Source organism: Rhinolophus hipposideros, assembly GCF_964194185.1.
Source record: "Rhinolophus hipposideros genome assembly, chromosome: 22".
Lineage (NCBI taxonomy): Eukaryota > Metazoa > Chordata > Mammalia > Chiroptera > Rhinolophidae > Rhinolophus > Rhinolophus hipposideros.
The window spans coordinates 3,739,646-3,762,075 of record NC_138068.1 but is presented as its reverse complement, the minus strand read 5'-3'; the positions used below and the strand labels follow the sequence as shown (position 1 = coordinate 3,762,075).

The 22,430-nt window shown below is 49.2% G+C and overlaps 1 protein-coding gene across 1 annotated transcript in view; it reads right to left on the bottom strand.

Moving 5' to 3' along the window:
- APCDD1L (APC down-regulated 1 like) overlaps positions 1-22,430 on the bottom strand; it is a 46,148-nt gene that overhangs the window by 5,812 nt on the left and 17,906 nt on the right. Inside the window, exons 2-3 of the mRNA XM_081034039.1 lie at positions 4,427-4,565; positions 897-1,449 (exon numbers count right to left, since the gene is read on the bottom strand). Coding sequence (XP_080890165.1) covers positions 897-1,449; positions 4,427-4,565 — 692 coding nt within the window. The remainder of the gene's footprint in view (positions 1-896; positions 1,450-4,426; positions 4,566-22,430) is intronic.

Sequence of the window (22,430 nt, the reverse complement as noted above, 5' to 3'; positions counted from 1 at the left end):
GACAGACAGTTGTGATGGCTTCATTTAAAATCTACATTAATTGGGTTAAGTGAAATTCCCTTTGGAGTCCAGGGGGCGCATTGCAAAGAAAGGACAGCTCCCTTTAGACTGCAGTTTCCTCCACGGACCACCTGGGAGCCTATCAGAAATGCACAATCCCAGGCCCCACCACAGACCCATGGAACCCGACTCTACATTCTAAGCAGATGCCCAGGTGATGGCATCTTGAGAACAGTCAGCATCTGAGCAGCACCGCTCTACCTGCCATGAATACGGAGGGGCACGCCCAGTGCTTCTGGCACCAGGTCTACAATGAGGAGTGTGCCCCACGTGGAACTTGGGAGGGGGGCCTTCCGAGGGCTGTGTGCCGCCCAGCAGGGCCCTGGAGGAAGGCTGCCCTCTCCCTGGTTCACTCACCATTTATCGGCCCCAACCAAGTGCCAGCCCCTGGGTTATGTGTGGGCACACAGAGGGGCAGGGCACCGTTCTGCTGGAGGGCCTAGTTCTAGAGGCAGAAGAAGGCAACAAACAAGTAAACAAACAGTATAGCTCAGGGTGTGGATTGGGGAGGACAGTGGAGCTGAGGACTGAGGGAGGGGCAAACTGCCCAGGTCCACATGCTCAGCAGGGACAGAAAGGGACCGTGCAGAGGATGTCAGGAGGATCAGACCTGGGAAGGCTGAACAGTGGCTCCTTCTGGAAAAAACCAGCCCTGTAAAGACCTGAGAAAAGATGGCTCAAGCAGAAGGAACAGCACGTGCAAATGTCCTGTGGCCAGCAGACCAGAGTGGGGGAGCAGAGAGAGCGCTAGGCAGGGAGCAGATCACGTAGGGCCTGATGGGCCAGAGCTCAGAGTTCATCCCCCTCCCACACCTCCCCCAGGGCCCCACACTCACCAGGGCACTCTGCAGCGGGCGCTGGTAGCCAGTGGGCCGGTAGTGCCGCCTCTCCGCCCGGTCGGTGTGGATGTCTCCCAGGTACAGCTCCTCCACCAGCCGGGGCCCGGTGGGGGGCTGCGGCTGCAGGTGGCTCTGCACACGGATGAGGCTGAGCTCGTGCATGGTGAAGCCCAGGGCCACCGTGCAGTCCCGCTCGGCCCGGGCGCTCAGCAGCTCATACAGCGCCCCGGGCAACCAGGCCCGGGCTGGGGGCAGTCGCTGGGCGCAGTCCCGGCCTGCCTGGGTCCGATTGAGGCGCCCGGCGACATCGAGCAGGGCTCGGCGACTGTGGAAGACGAGGCCAACTTTGTGCAGGTGGTAGTCAGCCTCGGTGGCACCCCGGGTGACCCAGGAGGCCCGGCGCAGGCGCACCTTGCCCTTGATGAGCAGGGAGTGGGCGGGCTCCCGGCAGAGGGGGTCCCTGTAGTAGAACTGGTAGGCTCGGAACAGGCGGTTGGGGAAGAAGGTGTAGGAGCGGATGAGGAACTCTGGGCCCGGGCGCACCTCGCAGCTGTTGGTGGGAGACATGGTGCACAGAGCAGTGACAACCTGCACGTGAGCCCCTCTCCTTTGGGCTGGGCTCCTGCTCCCACAGCCCCCAGGGCAGGCCTCAGCAAAGGGCTGGGCCCCTACAGCCTGTTTCCCCAACTGATTGCAGTTAGCTCCACTTTGGGGGCTGGGGGCCTTCCACGCAGTGCTGTGGGGCCTCCACAAAAGCCTTCTTGTTCCCTTCTTTTCAATCCTAGTTGCCTTCTTCAGCCAACACCCTCCCTTGTGGTCCCTGTGGAACTTTTGGTTCCCTGTGGGTCGATGGAATTGCACAGGCTTTGCAGCCAGAGGACCTGGGTTCCATCCTATTTGTGTCCCTCACTAGGAATATGAGCCTGGATTGAGTGCCCAGCTCTTTCCTCTGTGACATGGAGATGGCAGACCCACAGTTGGGTTTCCAGGACGCGTCCAGCACAGAGGTGGTGCCTGGAAGGTGCTTAGGAAACAGGCTCCCCTCCACCACCTGGGGACCCCTGTGCCGTGAGCTCCAGAAGCAGTGTCCTGCCCATTCTCTCCCTGTTGGATTGTTGGCACCTGGCCCAGAGCCCAGGACACTGGACCCTCCCTGGGTCCTGGCTGAGTGAACCGTGGGTGACCATAGATGATGGGCGCTCACATTCTGTGTCCCCTGTGCGAGGCTGACTTCCCTGACCAAGTTCACCCACATCTGTGACAGGCTTCCAGCTCTAAACTAGGGGTCAGCAGACTCTGTCAGGAAAGCGTCAGATCATAAATATTTTTGCTTTTGTGGGCCGGGTGGTCTCTGTTGCAATGACTCAAGGGTGGTTGTAGAGCTAAAGCACCCAGAGGCCATATGCAAATGGTGGACATGGATGTGTGCCAATAAAACTTGACAAAAACAGGCATGCGCTGGCCCTGGGCCCCAGGCCCTATTCTGCTGGTGATGAAAACGAGCACAGAGTGGGCTTGGGCTCTAACAGAAGCTGAATGACTCCCAGAGCCACCGTCACACCTGGGCTGAGGCAGGTGAGCTTCCGGACTCTCCCACAGAGGGCTCAGATGGGGTGCATGGGGGGTGAATTCCGGGGGAAAGACCAGGCAGATACCCCCTCTGCAGTGTCACTGGCCAGATACCACCTGTACTGTTACTTTCTCCAGATTTTTCATACCAGGGCTGCTGGAGCAGAGGAAGCCCATTCTTAACCCAGCACAAAAACAGCCTCCTTTCTTTTCTTGCAATCTTTCCGATTATGTTAAGGAGAAAGTGTCCATTGGAGTGGAAGCATCTTTAACACCAACTTCCCTTTTTTCCAGACAGAACAGACTCCGAGCCTTAGGCAGGCAACGCATCTAGTGAGAATTTAATTACGTTTTGTTTTCATTGACTTTCTTTTTATGGTTACCTCCCATTTATGGCAAGTGGCTCTGCTTTCCATATCCAGGGAGACATTATGCTTCTTTTAAAAATAATTATAGTATACTGTAAATGGGAGCAGTTTACTGTACAGCAAGTAGGCCTCAACAAAGCTGTAGGAATAAGTGAGTATGTTCCAGTCAACAAAAGCAAGTTGGTTTAAAGAAAAAGCATAAGGAAATAGCAATACAGGGGGTGGTTAAAAACGGAGAGGGGAGAGTCACACGCCGCCGAGCAGGGCCTCAGCCCTCTCTGTCCTCACGCCAGTCTCTGACAAGGCTGGGGAGGGGGACCTTTACCTAAGGGGCCACAGCAGGTTGCACTGGACATTCCTAGGCTCTGGATCCTTCTGTGCACTACTCTCGGGAAGCAGAAAAGCCTGTCTGGAAAGTACAGAGGGGTACTTTCTAGGAAGAATGTTCTAGAAGCATCTAGAAACAACTATTCCAGATGCAGTTGTCTTGGAGCAGGAACAGCCTGTAGCCAGTTCCCACCCTTCCCGAGCCCCAGTTCTGTCTCAGAGTGACCCTGGCCAGTGGTGCCTGGATCCCACCTGGACTGTGGGGTCGAGTCGGGGCAGAGCCTGGGGATACATCCAAAGGGGTTTGCAGAGCTCAAGTCCCTTCCCTCCACCCAGAGCGCTAGCAGATGTTTGGCATCTGGTTTCTCCCTGACCTCAGAAGGTGCATGGAGGACATGGAGAGTCCAGCCAGTCCCTGACCCCAGATGGGACTGGCCTGAAGGGGGTGGTTGGGGAGCAAGCTATGGTGCCCGCTGTGGAGGAGCCACTGCCGGCCTCCTCCCACGCCTGCCCCCGGAGGGAGGACGCAACTGGCTGCTGTAGAGTTTGTGCCCCACGAATGAGGGCAGAGCACAAAGCGTATTGCCCCAGAGCAGCAACAGGGCCTGAAGTGTCCAATGAGACTGTGAGGTTAGAAAAAGATTTAGATGGGCAAGCAGGACATCTGGGCCCTCTCTGGCCCCCCACTTCCTGTGTTAGGACATTTGCACCAGCTGGTCCTTCTGTCTGACCCTTCCCCTGGCTCTCTGAATAGCTAACTCCTCTTCTTTCAGCTCTCAACTGAATGTCACCACCTCCGAGAAGCCTTCCCTGACCACTCTCAAAAAAACCCTCCCGGGCCACTCACTATCACATCTTCGGTCTTATTTCCTTCATTGCAAAGCTTAGCAGCATCTCAAGTTTGTGTTATTTATTTCTATGTTCACATGTTTAGAGCTTGTCCCCCCTGCAACACCCTGTACTAGTTCGTAGTAGGTACTCAGTAAGTATTTGAAGGTGATCAGTGTGTTGAACAAATGAGTTTCATCCAGTTGCTGCTTGTGGCTGGGGCATGATGCCCAGTATAGGGCTGGCCTCCCAGGCTGGCTCTGCGGTGGGATGGAGAGAGGCAAGCAAAGCCACGCGTGTGGCAGGTTGCAGGCCTCTGGGACAATTGGGTGAATTGTGCCATTTCACAGATATAGACACTGAGGCTCAGACAGGGTGAAGTCTCCCAGTCTCTCAGCTCAGAGGCCTGAGGTCAAGGTCACCCTGGGGTCTTACCCAGTGGAGATCCAGGGTCCCTCGAGGCGTGGAGGCAACAGGGCAGTGACAGGCACTCTGTTGGGCAGGGGCTGCTGGCAGTGAGGTTCCCAGCGCAGACGGCCCCCCCCTGCTGTCGCAATCACCTCTGCAGTGCGGGCTGCAAAGCAGACAGACCCAGATTAGCGATCCCAGCAGAGCCCAGGGACTCCACCTGCCCCGCCGGCCTCCCATCGCAACTCCCACCTTGCCCCCCCACCTCAGGCCGCTCCAGCCCCTGGGATAGCAATGGGGCACCAGTTTGGGGTGCCTAGGCTCAGCCTCCTGATTCATCTGCATGTGCCCACGTAACGGCCGTGGAACCCACGCCTCCCATAGGCAGACCGTCCCAATTCTGAAAGTTACGGGGCCAAGCCAGGCTCCGGCACCCAGCCCCTCCTCAGACTTGCCTGTGGTCGCTGAGGGGCCTGCACGCCGGGCAAGGGGCACTCTAGACTCAGAATGAGGGGCCGGGGGTAGTGGGAATGCCGCCCCCTCCACCGAGGAACCCAGGTTCCGCTTGACCCCTGCCACACAGAGCAGACCCGCCCCTGCCCCTCAAGGCCACTTTCTTCATGGTCCCTCTTTGGTGCCAGGCCGTGTGCTGTCCATCTCCACTTTCGTGGGACCCAGGCCAGTGCGTGCACACAGTGGGTGCTCAATAAGTGTGGTGGGTCCTAGGGCTGAGGCACGAGGTCCACAGTAGGGCTGCAGAGGAATCCCAGGTCTCAGGAAGGACGGCTGCGAGCAGCAGGGACGGGGCCCCAAGTGACCTCCCACATGTGCTCATCTCGTGGAGACGAGCCAGGCCCCGCCATGGGACTGTTCACAGTCTCTTCTAGGAGCTGCTCAGAGGTGAGAGCACCAGGGCCTTGAGCCGCTAAAGAGCCGCAGTTCCGCCAGAAACCGTCATCTCCACTCCGAGGCCAGGACCTGACACAACACAGATGGCGGGCTGTTGTGGAAAGCTTGGTGGTGAGCGGCGTCCAAATATTACAGCACCGGGCTGTGCTCACGGGCGGCCGGCCCCGACGGCTGGCCCAGCTCCTGCCACGAGGCTTTCCAACAGCACTTCATCCCACAGCCTGTGGCCAAAGTGGGTCAGGGGCGCCGGCCCGGCTGGGGTGTGGGCCAGCGGTGGGGGGGGGAGGGTAGGGAGGCGGGGCAGGCCCTGCTGGTCCAGGAGGCCCCGAGGCTGGTGGGCTGAGTGGAGAAGGGAATGTATGACATGTCCTGCACGTTCACATCTCCCTATCGGGTTCTGGAAAGGCAGCATGGCCAAGGTCCGGGGAGACCTGGGCTCCCCACACTGCCCCTTTGCAGGGCACGTGGCCCTCCTGGCCGGCTCTCAGGAAAATGAGGCAGAGTGCATTCCTCACTTCCCTGGAGGCCTGGGGGTCCCTGCTGTTTTCCTGGTTTACCCTATGCTGATTTATTGGTTTTAATCAGCCAAATAGAAGTGAAAACAAAGAGACAACGAGCCAGGGCTGTGGTGTCCCCACACGGCTCCCCAAAGGCTCAGGGCCACTGTGCAGAGAAAAGACATACCAAGGGGAGTCTTGAAAGAGGGAAGCCTGTGGTGGTTCTATATTAGCTCAGGCACCTCGAATTTCATGGGGACCAGAGCCAGGACGTGGTGGGTGGGCGGGCATCAAAGTTGGGCCAAACACCCATCATAGACCCGTCAGGAGTCCTGAGCCAGACGCACACACCAGTGTCCCCAGCTCACACCTTCCTGTGCTCCTGCAATCAATGCCCACCCGAGCACTGGGGCCCCTGGATTCAACTCTGCACCTTAATGTGACCAGTGTCAGCGAAGCCTGTCCGAGAGTCTTGATTTGGAGAATGATGGAAGCAAAGGGACAAAAGGATCCGGAAGGGTCAGCATTGTTTGCCTGGGAGGAAAATGAGGCTTGTGTCTCAGAGCGGAATAGTGAATGGGCCCTGAAAATTACATTGGCATTGTTTCCACAAAGCTGGGTTTCTTGAGGAAATGTTTTTTGTTCAGAAGAAAACAAGCCTTTTCCCCCTTGTAATCTCTCTGACAGCACCGGGAAGAGATGGCCGCGACGTTATATTTTGTCATGAATCCTCAGACAGTATGTTTCCCCTGAGTGTGTTTTAGTTTGTCTTGTTTTTCCGTGAGAGATTAGGATTTAATTAAGTCAGGAGACTACGAGATATGGTGAAATCTCACTGTATTCAGAACATGCACACACAGAATAAAAAATGCAACTGGAGACCTTCTTTGTGAAAATGCTGGAGCGAGCCTCACGTCGCCTCTCAACCGTTCATGAATCGTCAGCCTCAAGGTTGCAGAAATTAAATCAACCAACTATAAAGGAATACATGAAATTTCCTCAGCGGCAGCTTTTTGCAGGGAGTCTTTAGATTTTCTTGTCTTCTCTTTTTCTCCTTTTTATTTTCGCTCCCCTAGAAAAGTCTTAACTAAAGAAACAGCAGCTGAAAGCAGATGGTGCTGGGGCCGGGTTGCACAACTTTTCACGGGGGTCTGATAGACTGAGTTAAACGCATGGGCCAAATTGATTTTTATCAACCATGGATTTTTAATTAACAGTGGTGTCCACTTACCGCCATCTATTATTTACTGTTTACCCACTAATTAAAAATTATGCTGCTTTTGCACTCATAAGAGCAGGGACATTTGAAATTGGATAGCATCGTTCAAATTACCTGCAGAATTAAATCCCGAGTGCCCAATTGCTGAGACCAGGCGACTGGGGTTTAAAATGTGATCCTCTCCAGCCTGATATGTTACTGTGTCATGATGCCAGGAATGGGCTACGTGGTATAAAACCTGCCTCGGGCTGTAAGGGGAAGGGGCACTTGCTAAGCCTCTACTGAGTGAAGGCACTCAGCTGAGATTGTCTCTGATCACCTGCTCTGTCTGCGTCATCGTGGTAGGGGAGGGGGTCCTCCCAGCATCCTAGGGGAGGTGGCTGGTCAGCACAGTGACGTGTGCTTTCACATACCTGCCATTCCCACGGACCGACAGGTGTAACCTGCACAACCACCCCTGACGGAGGTTCTGCCAATGCCCCCATTTTGCAGATGAGGAAACTGAGGTTCAGAGAGGGTAGAGCGCCTTGGCCAGTGCTGCTCATCCAATTAAAAAATAAATTTTGGTGAAATACACCTAACATAAAATTCACCCATTTTACCATTTTAAAGTATACAAGTAACACTCAGTGGCATTTAGGACACTTACCAGGTGGTGTATCTACCACCACCGTCTTATTCCAGAATATTTCCATCACCCCAAAAAGAAACCTATCGTGCAGGGTCTTCTGCGGGGTCTCTGCTCCCGCTCCCCACATAAGAACGCAGGACATGGTGAGGCCAAAAAGGAACACCCACGGAGCCATGGATAGGGGAGTCACACCACTATAGTCTCGCTGGAGGCTGGGCTGGAGACACAGGAAGCAGGAGCCACACTGTCTGCAACCTGCCGTCCACTTCTCTGCAATCTGCAACCCGCACCCCGCCGTGCTAGCTGCAATCCGTGCTTGCAGGCTCAGCCACCATCTTCTTGCTAGCCCCCATTTTCTGCTAGCAAAGCCATGGCAGTTATGTTAGCGGCCAATGCCTCACTGGTTACAGCTGACGGCCAGCTACTACCTGAGCCAGCACCCCTCCACGTGAGGCCGAGAGCCTAGAAACTGCTCTCTGGGGCTCTGTCCCCACAAAACCCCATAGTCATTAGCAGTTGCTCACCTTCCCTCTCTCTCTCAGACCCTAGCAACCGCTAATCTGCTTTCTGTCTGTATGGATTTGCCTCTTCTGGGTACTTCCTAGAAATGGAAGCATAAGCTGTGTGCCCTTTTCTGATCTGCTCTTCACAACACTTCTGTCAGATGGATGTGGTTATTCTCATTTCACAGATGAAAGATGGAGGCTTAGAGAGGTTTCACACCCAGGTCCACAGTCCGTGTTTTCTTCAAAGATCATGAGAATAAGTGCAGGTAGGTGTGACTCTGATCGCAGGAAGACACAGAAGGCGTGGGTGTCAGAGCAGAGCAGAGAAATGGCAGGTCTTCGGATACTTTTCTTTTGGGGGCAAAAAGCAAAAGGAAAGCACTTTTTTTCCCCTCTCCTAATTGGCTTATTCCGAGGTTCTGGGAGGCGTGCCAGGTGATTTTAGGTGCAGCGGTGAGTGTTTCTGATTCCAATAGTGACTCACTGATTTTAGAGGGTGTTAAAACGCAGCCACAGCTACAGAAGTAGCCAACTTGTACTCTCGCAGCCCATTTGTCGAGGACAGACTGAGTTTTCAGAGGGGGTCGGTCTGAACTTGATTTTGAAATATGAAGTTACACTTTAAGTAAGTAATATTTAGCAGGTACCCGTGTGAGTGGCTCGTGGGTGTGGTCAGTGGCCGGAGGGCACACTCACAGTGAAGAGAGACTGGCAGGACGGGCATTCGTCACCCACCTCAAGGCAGCAGGGCCGGGGCTGTGATGTCACCACACGCCAGGGGACTGAAAACAACAGAAGTTTCTTCTCTCACAGTCTGGAGAGACCAGAAGTCTGAAATCACAGGGTGGGCCGGATGGGGCTCTGGGGGAGGCTCCTTCCTGCCTCTCCCAGCTTCTGGGGGCCCCGGCCGTCCCTTGGTTTGTAGCTGCGTCACCCCAATCTCTGCCTGTTCCTGTTCTCTTGGAGAGGCTGGCATTAATCAAATAGGTCCACCACAGATTATAATTTCAAAGCATCCTAAATGTCTCAGAGAAAACACACACGATGGTCAAAAACTTCCTGTGGTTTCCCAAGGTGCTGGGAGTAGCAGCCATGCTTTTCCTTAAGGCCTACGAGGCCCTTCCAGATCGGTGGTCTGCCTGTCTTTCCAGCATCATCCATCAGATCCCGCCGTCCTTCTTTCTCTACGCTGTGTTCCCAGAGATGGACAGGCAGCTCTTTCCTGCCTCGAGGCTGGTGCACACGCTGTGCTTCCCTCCACTTTGTGCTCGGCTGTCCCTCTGTGCAGTCACTCACCTGCTTTCTGTTTTTGATTTACTTTCACTTTTTGACTTTTCAATGTGAAATACTTTCAGAGTTACAAACGTGTTGCAGAAGCAGTGGGATGGCTTCTCCTATAGCTTTCATCCGGTTTCCCCAAAGGCTACCATCTTGCGTAGACGTGGGTCAATGACCAAAACCAGGAAATGAACATGGACACGGTGCTATTGATCAATCCACACACTTCGGACAAGTTTCACCACTTGCCCCAGTGGTGTCTCCTTTCCGGTCTAGGGTCCAACCGAGGATTGCCCATCGCCCATTGGTCTCCTTTACTCCGAGACACTCCTTTGGTCTTTGTCTTTCATGACCTTGACACTTTGAAGAGTACTGCCCCATTGTTTTGGAGTGTGTGCCTGAATTTGGCATTGTCTGAGGGTTCTTAGTGATTAAAGTCACTCTGTGGAGTTTGGGAAGAATGCCGTAGACGCGATGTGCCCCTCTCAGCGTGTCATCTCAGGAGGCACGTGATGTCGATGGGTACCAACACTGGTGTCGTTCACTTTGATCACTTGCTTAAGGGAGGTTCTGCTCCGCGTCTCCACTGTTAAATGAACACTTTTCTCTTTATAACTGATAATTATCTTATGGGGATATGCTTAGAGATAATGCAGGCATCTTGTTTTTCGTTATACGCCCCGCCTCCAACACTAATTTTAGCATCTGTTGATGACCATTGATGATTCTTGCCTACAAAAATTGTTACTGTCATGTTTTCCAAATGTCCATTCTTTAGCTCCATCATTCTTTCTGAATTTATCAGTTGGAATTGTGCTGTAAGGAAGCACTGTCCCTTCTCCCACTCATCTCTCTATTCAATCATTATTTGCATGAGTATAAACTCATAAGTGTTTATTTTACTTTATAGGTTACAATCCATTGATACCATTATTTATTTTGTTGCTCAAATTGTCCCCAAACTGGACCTTGGGGGGCTCCTTCAGCTTGTGTCCTTCTCTGTACATGTGCTTGTCCTTTTTTTCTTTTTTTTTTTTTTTCTTAGCACTTTCTCATGTTCTGGTGCCAGAAGATCTTCCAGGCTCATTTTATACTTTCTCTGCCCCAGCCCTGGAATCAACCATTCCTCCATGGAGTCCTGGTTCCTTTCATTGGAGAATGGCGGTTAGAAGCCAAGATCTGAATGCTAGGTGTGCTCATTGCTGCTGAGGTGTCACTCTGGGATCTTCAATTTTCTTTCTTTCTTTCTTTCTTTCTTTCTTTCTTTCTTTCTTTCTTTCTTTCTTTCTTTCTTTCTTTCTTTCTTTCTTTCTTTCTTCTTTCTCTCTCTCTCTCTCTCTCTCTCTCTCTCTCTCTCTCTCTCTCTCTCTCTCTCTCTCCCTCCCTCCCTCCGTCCTTTCCTTCCTTCCTTCCTTCCTTCCTTCCTTCCTTCCTTCCTTCCTTCTTTCCTTCCTTCCTTCTTTCCTTCCTTCCTTCCTCCCTCCCTCCCTTCCTTCTTTCCTTCTTTTCTTCCTTCTCTTTCCTTCTCTTCCTTCCCTCCCTTCTCTCTCTCCTTCTTCCCTTCCTTTCATCCCTCCTCTCCCCTCCCTCCCTCTCTCCTTTTTCCCTTCCTTTCCCCCACTCTCCCCATTAGTCTGAGAGCTCCACGAGGACAGGTTCTGACCTCTCTTGCTCACTGCCAGTTCCATAGCAGCTAGCACAGTGCCTGATGGAAGCTCAATAAATGTGTTGTGTTAAGACACGGACAACTTAGAACAATGCCTTCACGTAGTGAGTGCTCAGTAAATGCTTGTTGTAATTCCCTCTTTCAGTTAAACGAATGAGTGAATGAATGACTTGTGCTTTACAAGACCAAGCACGGGAATTCCTTGTGGACATTCCTCCCACCCCTCGGGATTTTCCCTCCTGAAAATCGGCTGGTGGTTTCCACTGTGTGTGTGGTTTGAAATGGAAGGGGAGAAAGAGAAGGTTTGCAGCTGTTGGGATCACCAAGAACCTGGCTGATGGTGAAAGGGTGGTCAGTAAGGGAGTTCCTAGCAGGCCGAGGCCCAAGCTGATCCAAGCAGGTAGAGAGGAAAGAGACGTAACTGAAGGGAGATTGAAGTGTGAGCCTCAAATCCTGCTGAGAGTTTCGGGCATGAAGGAGTTTAGGTCCAGAATAAGAGACTGATGCCCGGTGCTTTGATTTAAAGGCTCTGCTCCCTTGGAACCTGCCCCAGCCAAACCAGAATGCTGGTGTGGTCGTATGCCCCCACGAAGGCTCCACGCAGCTCCACCGCACTGTTCAGTAGAGGCAACATGTGTCACAAACATAAGCCATGTATGTGAGTTTGCACTTTCTAGTAGCCACATTCGAAAAGCTAAAAAGTAACAGGTGAAATGAATTTTAATGATATTTTATCCAGCCCCCAATATTATATTTCAACATGTAATAAGTAAGAAAACCATGAATGAGATACTTTATACATTTTTTTCCTTACAAGTCTTTGAAACCCGGTGTGTATTTACGCCTACAGCCCAAGTCAATTTAGGGCGGCCACATGTCAGGGGCCCAGGGACCACATGGGGCTGGTGGCCGCCATCCTGGGCAGCACAGCTGTGGCTCAAGGATGGAGTGTGTGTGTCACATTTTGCAGGACCAGCGCTTTTCAAGCTGGTTTCTGAAGACCACCGGCAGGTTTTTTTCTGGGAGGGAAGGGGCGACCCAGGGAGTGGCATTCTAGTCTCCCACCCCCAGCTTCAGCCTAGGCAGCCCCAACCCTTTACTCTGGTTTCTTTACTGGGAATCTAATTAAGATTGGCTTTGGAAAAAGTGTTCTCTTGCTTAAAAAAAAAAAGTCTGAAACCCTCTGGTTTATTTCAAAATCCGACGTTGAGGTAATTCACCTAGAATGTTTGGACTTGGATGTCTACACACATTTTAAATAAAAATCCCCACCCCAAAAATAACCTCTGGTGATTAGAGGCGGCCGCCTTTTACAAACTGAGCTGTGTGGACACACTGGCTCCTTCGCCAACAAGCTTCAGAAACTGGCTGTAGAAATGGCAGCCATCACCACGCGGCTCCCACTGAAGGTGGGCTTCTCAGTAAGTCACGGCACACGAGGCACTGAGGGTTCCCATCTCCACTCCCCTGAGAAGGTTACAGCGTGGCGTGCTCTGACGTTACACCAATCACGGAACGACGAGGACTGACTTTGAATGTCAGGGAGCCTGACCTTCCCCTCTGGTGTGGATGGCGACTCTTCACATTCCACGTGTCCTTCATTTGGCCACCACTGCCTCTCATCGTCCAGCTCATCCCAGGGTCTTCTTCGCATTCAAGGCTGGGGTCGGGGTGGGGTGGGGGAATGGGTCTTGCATTCTTGGGAAACTCGGAAATGGTGTGCTCCAGATAAAGGACACTCCAATCCCGGTCCCCAAAGCATCTCAGGACTTGGAAACGTGCCTTCCTTTGCCTGGTGAACTCGTAGAGTTGAAAGCTGTACTCTGGAGGGACTGGCTGCCTAGAAAAGCCATGACTCTGAGCCGTGAGAAGCAGGAGGACATCAGACACAGACTTCGGCGGCTCGAAAGGCGAGCGAAGCGACATGGTTTGGTGTGTCACTGCTCCCCCAGTTCTCCAGGACAAGTCCCAGGCCTGGCTGGACTAAGGGGTTGCTTGTTGCCACTTGGAGAAGGGGATTGTTTTACATTTGTATTTCCAAAATGGGAAACATGCAGACGTCTCCCCATGGGGAGCCGTGCTGAGCATTTCCTGCTAAAGGAAGAGAAAACATCCAGCTCACGGAATGGGGGGCTTGGGGACACAGTCTGGCCCACCAGGCCTGGCTCATCAGCCAGTTCTTTTTGTTTGTTTGTTTAGGAATGTTCCAGTACAAGAACTGTTCAATCAAAACTCTCCCTTGGCCCCATGGTGATGCTAATAATGCCTTGCTCTGGCTGGGGCTTCCACCCAGATGAGAGCTGGGAAATTCCAGCCAAAGCCCAGCTGTGTTCCCATAGCCAAGGCATCAGGGTGATCGATGGGAGATTTTCCCTTTTCACCCAGATGTTCTGAAGTCCTGGAGACAAGGCCTCATTAGCTCGACTTTAGCGCCTGTGTTCCCACATCTGCACATTGGCTCTTCGATATGCAAAATTTCTACCAAATTTGGTCAATGCTCTCCCCTGATCCCACATCCTGTCCTGTGCTTTGAGGAGTGGGGCGCGGGGAGTCAGGGCCTGGATGGTCAGAGCGTGGGCGCTCCTGCTGCTTCTTAACACCCTGGGTCTCCCAGAGGTGCAGTTACAAGTCAGGGTTTGCTGAGCAGGACATGTGTCTTGAAGTCTCCCATTGGACTGAATCCTATCCGCTCTCTTGGCAGAAGACTGAAGCTTTCGTTGTTCTATAGAACAGGAATTTGGCAAGATAATCACAAGGTTTTGACACACTCAATAAGAAAGAAGACGTTTGTGTAATCGCGGTGATGGCTCCCAGAAAAGGTTTCAGGAGAAGGGATCCTCAGGAGCTGAACTCCTCACGGGCCCTTGGGAGCGGGCTCTTCACCAGGTCTTGCCCGGAAGGCCCAAGAACCTTCTCGTTTCAAGGAAATGTTTAGGTTCCGAGGAGAGAAGGATGGAAGCTGGTGGTCACCGTTGAGAGTCTTTGGGTCCGAGAATTGCCCAGGGAAGTGGGGGCTCACGGAGAACCGCGTTGGGGGACGTGACCACTCACGGGGCTGTTCTTGGGAGTTTCCACAAGGGGGCCCTCTTGAGCTTTGGTTGGGGCGGTTGGGCCCCGGGTGAAACCCGGCACCGCCTCCTCCAGCCCCAGCCTCCAGCCCCGGGCCTCCAGGCTCCCTCCGTCCACCCCGACTTCGGTGGAGAGACAGCGCTTGGAAGGCCGGTTCTGGAGCCCACGATCTCTCCCACGTGGGAGAGTTTCCTTTCCACTCGCACAGAGAACGTGTTTGGGGACTGACGGGCGAGGGTAATGGGGTCACCTAGCCCTGGCTTCTTTTAGAGAAGTTTGCAACACACAACAAAAACTCCAATTGGAACCACAAGAAAGGGCATCTGGGAAGCTTCAGAAACAAGGAGACGAAACGTCTTGGCTCCTCGGACCTGTCCCCAAAGACGCATATAGGGGGGCCTTTGGGTCAGCCACTACAGGAAACATGGAGCTCTTAAATGCAAGAAAATTATTGTCATTTAACAAATCAATTTTTCTTACATTGTGTTGAGATTAAGTTCGTGGTCTCTCTCATACATTCAAAATAAGGAATTTCCCTAGAGCGCAATTTTGTGGGGAAACCTACATCATGTTTCGAAAAAACCCATTTTGTTAGGAGTTACCAGATTTTATTTTAAGAGAAATGGTAATATTTAATTATGGCATTATTCTGCCGTCTAGAAAATTGATGTGCTTTCAGAGTTTCAGGAGAGAGGGCGCCGTAAGTCCAAACCCTATTTTTGAATTACCATACAAATAGAATCCCAAAGACGCAAATATTGGCTTAAGTGTTGCAGGCAAGATACAGGAAAATGCGTTGCCTTCCTAAATGTGAAACCAACAGGCCTGTGATTCTGGGCGTCCCTGGCCACCCTGGACCCTGCAGTCTGGTCCCAGGGACATGGCCTGGGGGGCAGCTGCAAGGCAGACTGGAAAACCACGGCACCCTGGTGACCATCCCAACAATAAGCCGCCAAGTTCGGAAAGCTGTAGAGACTGCGAAGTCCCCGTTGCCTTGCCTGCTGGGTCCTCCTAACAAGCCTGTGGAGAAGGTGTTGGTATCGTCCCCAAGTTACAGACGAGGAAACAGCCTCAGCGAAGGGGAATCTGAGCGTGTCCAGCTCCAGTCACACACATCAGTAGGTGGAAAGGCCCCAACCCCAAACCCGATCTGTAACCTGTAAACTTCAGACTCCTTCCACCTGCGCACACAACCCTGTGCTTTGCTGGACATTCACAGAGCACCTACTGTGTGCCTGGCCTCGGGGTGGTGGCAACTCCTCTACCAGGATTTGGGGGCTGACGTTCCAAGCCAGGGCAATAGAACCTTGGAGAAGTTCTGCCTGGTGCCGGTCCAGTTTGCTGGAGGGACAGGCAAGGTGGGGCCTCACCGCCTGTGTGTTTCTTGAGTGTCTTGCAGGGCGAGGAGCTGCTTGACAGGTGGAGAGTGTAATGGGTACTCAGCAGCGAAGGTAGCAGGGAGGTGTGAAACAGCAAACGGGGCTAAAGGAGGCATAATTAGGCCCTGGCTGAGGGGTTGTCATGGAAGAGATGGAGAGGCAGGGAACAGCGGCAGCCACACAGGTCTGGAGTGTTCTTCAAGCACAGGGAGCCATGCGGGGGCGGGGGTGAGAGCAGGTGGGCATGTTGCAAGGCAGTGCTTTCCAAAGGGCACTGCAGTGGGTGGCACTGCCGTGATCCCAGGGCCACAGGAAGACAGTTGAGTTAACATTTGGTTAGTTACATATCTATTCTGACTCCATTCAATAACGGATGCGTCAAACCCGGGACTCTGTTAGCTAGCACGAGGCTAATGCACACAGGGATCGCTTAGTTTTACGTAAGTGAAAATGAGTTTGTTGATTTGGAGAGAAACATTGACCCAAGGACAGTGGCAATCAGATGTACCTGGTGACAGGTAGTTGGGGACCCCAAGGCTCTAAGGCTCTGTGGGCTTGTGTTTAGGATGATCTAGTGGGGGGGGGAGGCGGCTGGGGGAAAAAGGGGTTCGGGGCCACCTGTGGGAGACCACCTCAAAGCCCATGCTGAGGTGAGCCCAGCACAGTGGGTTGTTGAGGGGCCGTGGCAGGAGATGGGAAAGCCAGCCTGTCACTGCTGAGGTGGGGGTGAAGGCAGAGAGGAGGGTGGTGTGGATGTGCGTGTTCTCAGCCCGGACACGGAGGGGATGGTGGGACCGCTCCTGAGATGAACTGGGAGTTCCATTTTTGGGGTGAGCTGTTTGAGGAGCTAATGGGGCAACCAGGAGGAGCCAGCGTGAGGACCTGGCTGGGCCCACACATCTGTTTAGGATGCACGATGGGGTGAGGACAGAGGGTGGAAGTCAGCTAGGGAGAGCCCTACGGAAACCAGCCTCGGGGAAAGGTCAGGGCAGAGGCCGGGGTGCGGGTGGGAGGGCACTCAGAAGGGAGCAGAGTGCTGGGAGCAGAGGTCGGTTAGAAGTAAGTTTGCAGATAAAATATAGATGCCACTTGAGTTTGATGTCCAGATACACAGTGAAAAACTTTTTAGCAGCAGTGTGTCACAATATGGATAAGTGTAGGGGTTTGGAGACGGGAGACAAAAGCAAAGGAATAGAGAGATTGTGTTTTATGGCTTAATTATTATTTTTTTTGTATAAGTTCTTTTATGCCATACACAGGGGGGAAAGAAAATGAATCAGTGATACAGAAAAGCATGAAGGTAGATATAAAAGCTTACCCACAATTGCGTTCCCCAGAGTGAATTGTCACTAATGTGCAGGTACACATTACGCTTTAGATCCTAGAGTCTGGGACGCCAAGAGGAATGAGCATTCATTCCCCTTTGAATGTCCGTCCACAACACCGCCTGGCCCAGGGTGGGCACACACTACATTTTTTGTTGAATTAATGTATAAATTCTTCTGGACTTTTTTCTCTTTTTACATACACATACATGCATTTACCACCCCACCCCACCCCTTTATTATTTTTTTTTACAAACCTGGGGTCATCCTACACGTATTATTTGAAATATGTTTTTAACTTAACAATAGCTTTTGGAAATCTTTGAGGAAGGTTGACTTTCGGGAAATGGAGGGACTAACGTATATTCCCAGTTTCCAGGGGAGGGACCGGAGGAAATAATCCAGTGGCACACGCAGGAGATGCGGTAACTAGGGGGGCAGGTGCCCGAATCAAGAAGAGACCAATAAAAACAGGCCAAACTCTTCAAACAAAAGCAATACGTGGCTTGCGGTGGAATTTTCAAGATGTATTAAAAAGGTATAAAATGAAAAGCGAAAGTTGCTTTCTACCCCGAAACCCTGGTCGCTCCCTCCAAAGTGAATCATTTTACCAGTTTCTTGTGCACCCTCCCAGAAAATAGTTTCATGCAGATAGATCTCTGCATATAAATGCATATGTTTTTTTATTTGGCTATTAAAATTTTTTTATGAATGCAATCTTTCTCTACACATCGTTCTGCATTTTGCTTTTTACGCTTAAATTATCAGAGATAGCTTTCCATTTTAGACTTATCTCTCCGTGGAAAAGACAAAATAGTATTCCATATAGATGAATATAGATGAATCTTCTGGTTTCATCTATAGATGAATCTTGATTTAGTTAAAATCCTCTGGAGATGGTCATTTCTCCCCCCCCCCCCCGTTATTTCAAACAACAATATGTTGGGCATCCTTTTCATGTATCTTGGTGTAAATTTTGTGTGTGTCGTTTGAAGAAATTCCTAACAAAGACATATGTACATTTGACATGTTGACAGATTTGACCAAATTGTCCTCCAAAACTGCTGTTTCAATTTACCCTCCATCAGTGGTGTATGAGAGTACCAGTGTCCTTACACCTTTGGCCACACTGGATATTATCAAATTTTTCACTTTTTGCAAATCTAACATATGAACAGTGGAAGAGAAATAACAAGTTAATGAAAGTTAGTGGCTAGTCACATATTTCTGTGCCTATAAATAAACAAAGGGCACAGTTAATAAGCAGATTCTCCACTGACTTGGATTCATACTCTTCTGATTATTTTCACTGCCACCACTCTGGGTCATTTCTCACCTGAAAGAATGACAGTGGCCTGTCACTGCCTCCCCAGCATCCACTCTGCCCCCTCTATTAATTCTCTACGGAACAGCAAGTGTGATCTTTGAAAAATGTAAATCAACATCCTGGTTCTGCAGGATGGCTCTCTGAATATTCTGAGGGACACCCTCACTGCACACAATTAGATTTGATGTAAAGTGTACTGTTTCAGACAGTAGGGAAGCTTCTGAGTTCCCTGGCCCCAAAAGTGAGAGGAAGTGGGACCTGTAGACACCCTCCTGAGAGCAAATGTCAATGTCATCATTGCCTGTGGTAAGAAGCTGGTGGAGAACCAAGGGATAGGATGGTCCCAGGTTGCTGGTCAACCTTGAATCCTGATAGAAGCAAATATGAATGCTCTCTTTACAAAAGCACGATCATTTTATGGTTCCAAGATTTTCCAAACATGAGTTCCCAATTAAAGATCACCAAATACACAAATAAACAACTCACTATAGAGTAAGAGTTAGCAGAAAGAAAAAATTTACATTCCAAGAGCATCAGATATTGGAATTACTATCACAAAATAAATAAAAGTATGTATGAAATGTTTAATGAAATAAAATATGGAATTTAAAAACATGAACAACAAACATGAGTCTATAAAAATGACTAAGCATATTTTTAAAAGAATCCAATAGCACTTAAAGTTGTTGATATAAAAATTGTGATATAAAAACTTACTGGCTGTATAAAAACTACAGGGCAGATTAGATACAGTTGAAAAGGGGATTGGTGAACTGGAAAATAGGTGTAAAGAAATCACCCAGAATTCAGGACAGAAAGAGAGGGGGCTGAAAACTGAAAAACAAGGGGTTAAGAGACATAGGAACCATAATGATAAAGTCTCCCAGAAGGAGAGAAAAGAAAGAGTAGAGGAGAAGCAATAGGTGAAGAAAAAATGTCTGATAATTTTCTGTAAGTGATAAAAGACACCAAATTACTGGTACCAGGAAAGGCAGCGAGTACCAAGCAGGGTTAATAAAAATAAATCAACACTTGAACTTGCATAAAACCAAAAATAAAAATAAGAGAAAAGAGCTGTCGCCTAGATTTTTGTGCCGAGTCAAATAGCCTTCAAGAACAAAGATAAAACAAAGACATTTTCAGTAAACAATACTGAGAGTGTTTAACATTGGATTAAGTGAGTTTCTACACAAAGGACTTTATGAGGAAGGAAGGTCTGATTTTTAAGAAGCTATAATGAGCAAAGAATTTGAAAATGGTGTAAATCAAAAAATAAAAATGATAATCTCTAACTGTGGGGTAAACAAAAAGAAATAATTAAAGTACTGGAAAACAGTAGCATGTAATTTGGGAGAGGAATAATTGGATTAGTATTCTAAACTCTTCGTTATCAGGAAAAGCATTAAGATATGAAGATGTTATAATTTCAGAGCTGGCCACTAAAATACAGAGGTATTGTATAACTTCTAAACCAGAAGAGAGGGGATGAAAGTAATAGGAATAAACACAACCCAACTAATCCCTTAAATACACACACACACACACACACACACACATAAAAAAAGAAAAGGAGGAAAAAACATAACAATCACAATTGTAGAAAATGAAGGATGATTAAAACAAATGTGATTTACTTGCCAGTTATAACAGACATTGTCAAATTGAATTTTTAAAACTCCTACTATATGTTATTTACAGATTTGAAGCATAAGGACACAGAAAATTTGAAAGTAAAGGGATTGAAAAACATTTAACAAATAATAAAGAAAAGGAAACTAATATCAGATAAAACAGGATATACTGTATAAAGCATTATTAAGGATAGAGGTCACTCTATAAAATATGCAATCTGTCAGGAATAAGTGACCATAAAATAGCATCAAAATATACAAAGTGGGCCGGCCCGGTGGCTCAGGCGGTTAGAGCTCCGTGCTCCTAACTCCGAGGGCTGCCGGTTCGATTCCCACATGGGCCAGTAGGCTCTCAACCACAAGGTTGCCAGTTCAATTCCGTGAGTCCCGCAAAGGATGGTGGGCTCTGCCCCCTGCAACTAAGATTGAACACAGCACCTTGAGCTGAGGTGCTGCTGAGCTCCCAGATGGCTGTTGGTTGGAGCGCGTTCTCTCAACCACAAGGTTGCCAGTTTCGACTCCGCAAGGGATGGTGGGCTGCGCCCCCTGCAACTAGAAAAGGCACCTGGACCTGGAGCTGAGCTGCACCCTCCACAGCTAAGACTGAAAGGACAATAACTTGACTTTGAAAAAAGTCCTGGAAGTACACACTGTTCCCCAATAAAGTCCTGTTCCCCTTCCCCAATAAAATCTTTAAAAAAATATACAAAGCAAAAATTGTTATAGATATAGGGAGATAATTGACAAATCCATTATCATAATGAGAGATTTTAGCACAACTCTTTCAATTACTTACAGGTTAAGCAGACAAAATATTAGTAACGATGCAGAAGATTTAAAAACACAATAAGCCAATGTAATTCATTTCATATATGTGTGCACACATGCATGTGCACATGTGCAACACAGTCTGACAATTAAGTTCACGAACTTGTTGCAACGGTGTTGCTAACCTTTTTTTTTGATACCAGAGGGATTATCCGTTATGGATTTGTGCCAACTGGACAAACAGTTAACCAAATTTACTATTTGGAAGTGCTGCAAAGGCTGCGTGAAAAAGTTAGACGACCTGAACTTTTCTCCAACAATTCATGGCTCTTGCATCACGACAATGCACCAGCTCACACGGCACTGTCTGTGAGGGAGATTTTAGCCAGTAAACATGTAACTGTATTGGAACACCCTCCCTACTCACCTGATCTGGACCCCAATGACTTCTTTCTTTACTGGAAGATAAAAGAAATATTGAAAGGAAGACATTTTGATGACATTCAGGACACCAAGGGTAATAGGATGACAGCTCTGAGGCCATTCCAGAGAAAGAGTTCTGAAATTGCTTTGAAGGGTGGACTAGGCACTGGCGTCAGTGCAGAGCTTCCCGAGGGGAGGACTTCGAAGGTGACTGTAGTGATATTCAGCAATGAGGTGTGGAGCACGTTTTCTAGGATGAGTTCGGGAATTTAATTGTCTGGCCTCAGAAGAATGTGTGTTATATAAATATATCTACACAGACAAATATATACATTACATGTATTATATATTGCATATATTATATATTACAAATATATTGCATATATTATGTGTGTGTGTATATATATTTAATACTGTGCCCAGTAATTAGAGAATTCACATTCTTTCCAGGCACACACGCAGCGTATACAAAAGCCAACCCTATACTAGGCCGTCATTTAAGTATCAACCAATTCAAAGAATTGGTATCATCCAGGCCACATTTTTTACCACAATGCAACTAAATTACAAGTCATAAATAAAAACATTAAAAAAAATTCTATGCATTTGGAAATTGAAAAAACTTCTAAAACACTCAGGCATCAATGAAGAAAATCAAAATAGAAGTTTAAAAACTATAGAACTTAGAGCTAAGCAAAAAGTGAAAATACATTTATTAATCGACCTGCTTCAATCTTCCACAACAGATTCTTCTTGCATTTTTTGTGTTGTGTAGTTTCTTTGCCTCTTCATAGGACATAGCCTTTGTATTTTCATTTTCTAAGGCAGAAGTAGAAAGCCCATTTATTCTTTCTTTTGCCTTTGTTGACTGAAGATAATTTTGGTTACTGACAATTAGAGAAGGTTTTTTTTCCAGCTCCACAACTTATTGCTATACTGTCATCCATTCCGGAGGTTGTTATCAAATTTTGGAAAACCTCTGTCAACTTTCTCTCACATATGAGTTGTGAGATGTCAGGTAGCGTCCCAGGGACTAGCTCTGCCTCTGTATATTTGATGCCCTGTCTCTTCTCTACCCACATGGTTTTGGTGACTGGTGCCAGAGGACAAATTCAAATGCACTTTCATGTCATGACAGTGGGTAGGTAGATAGTTCTGGAAGAGGCAAGAGCGTTTCTGGGAGCCAGTCCCACAACAGCTCAGGGAGCGATAACATACCTGTACATGGGAGTGACTGCAAAACACACAAACATATCTTCCTACTTAAGCTGGATCCCTCAAATGCCTGTGGTCACTTCAACACTTGACAGCAAGAAGCAATGTGATGGACGGAAATCAGAGTGGAAAGCGCCAGAGAAAGAGTGGAGGAGACTGTCCCCTGACTGACTTAATGGTAGAATATG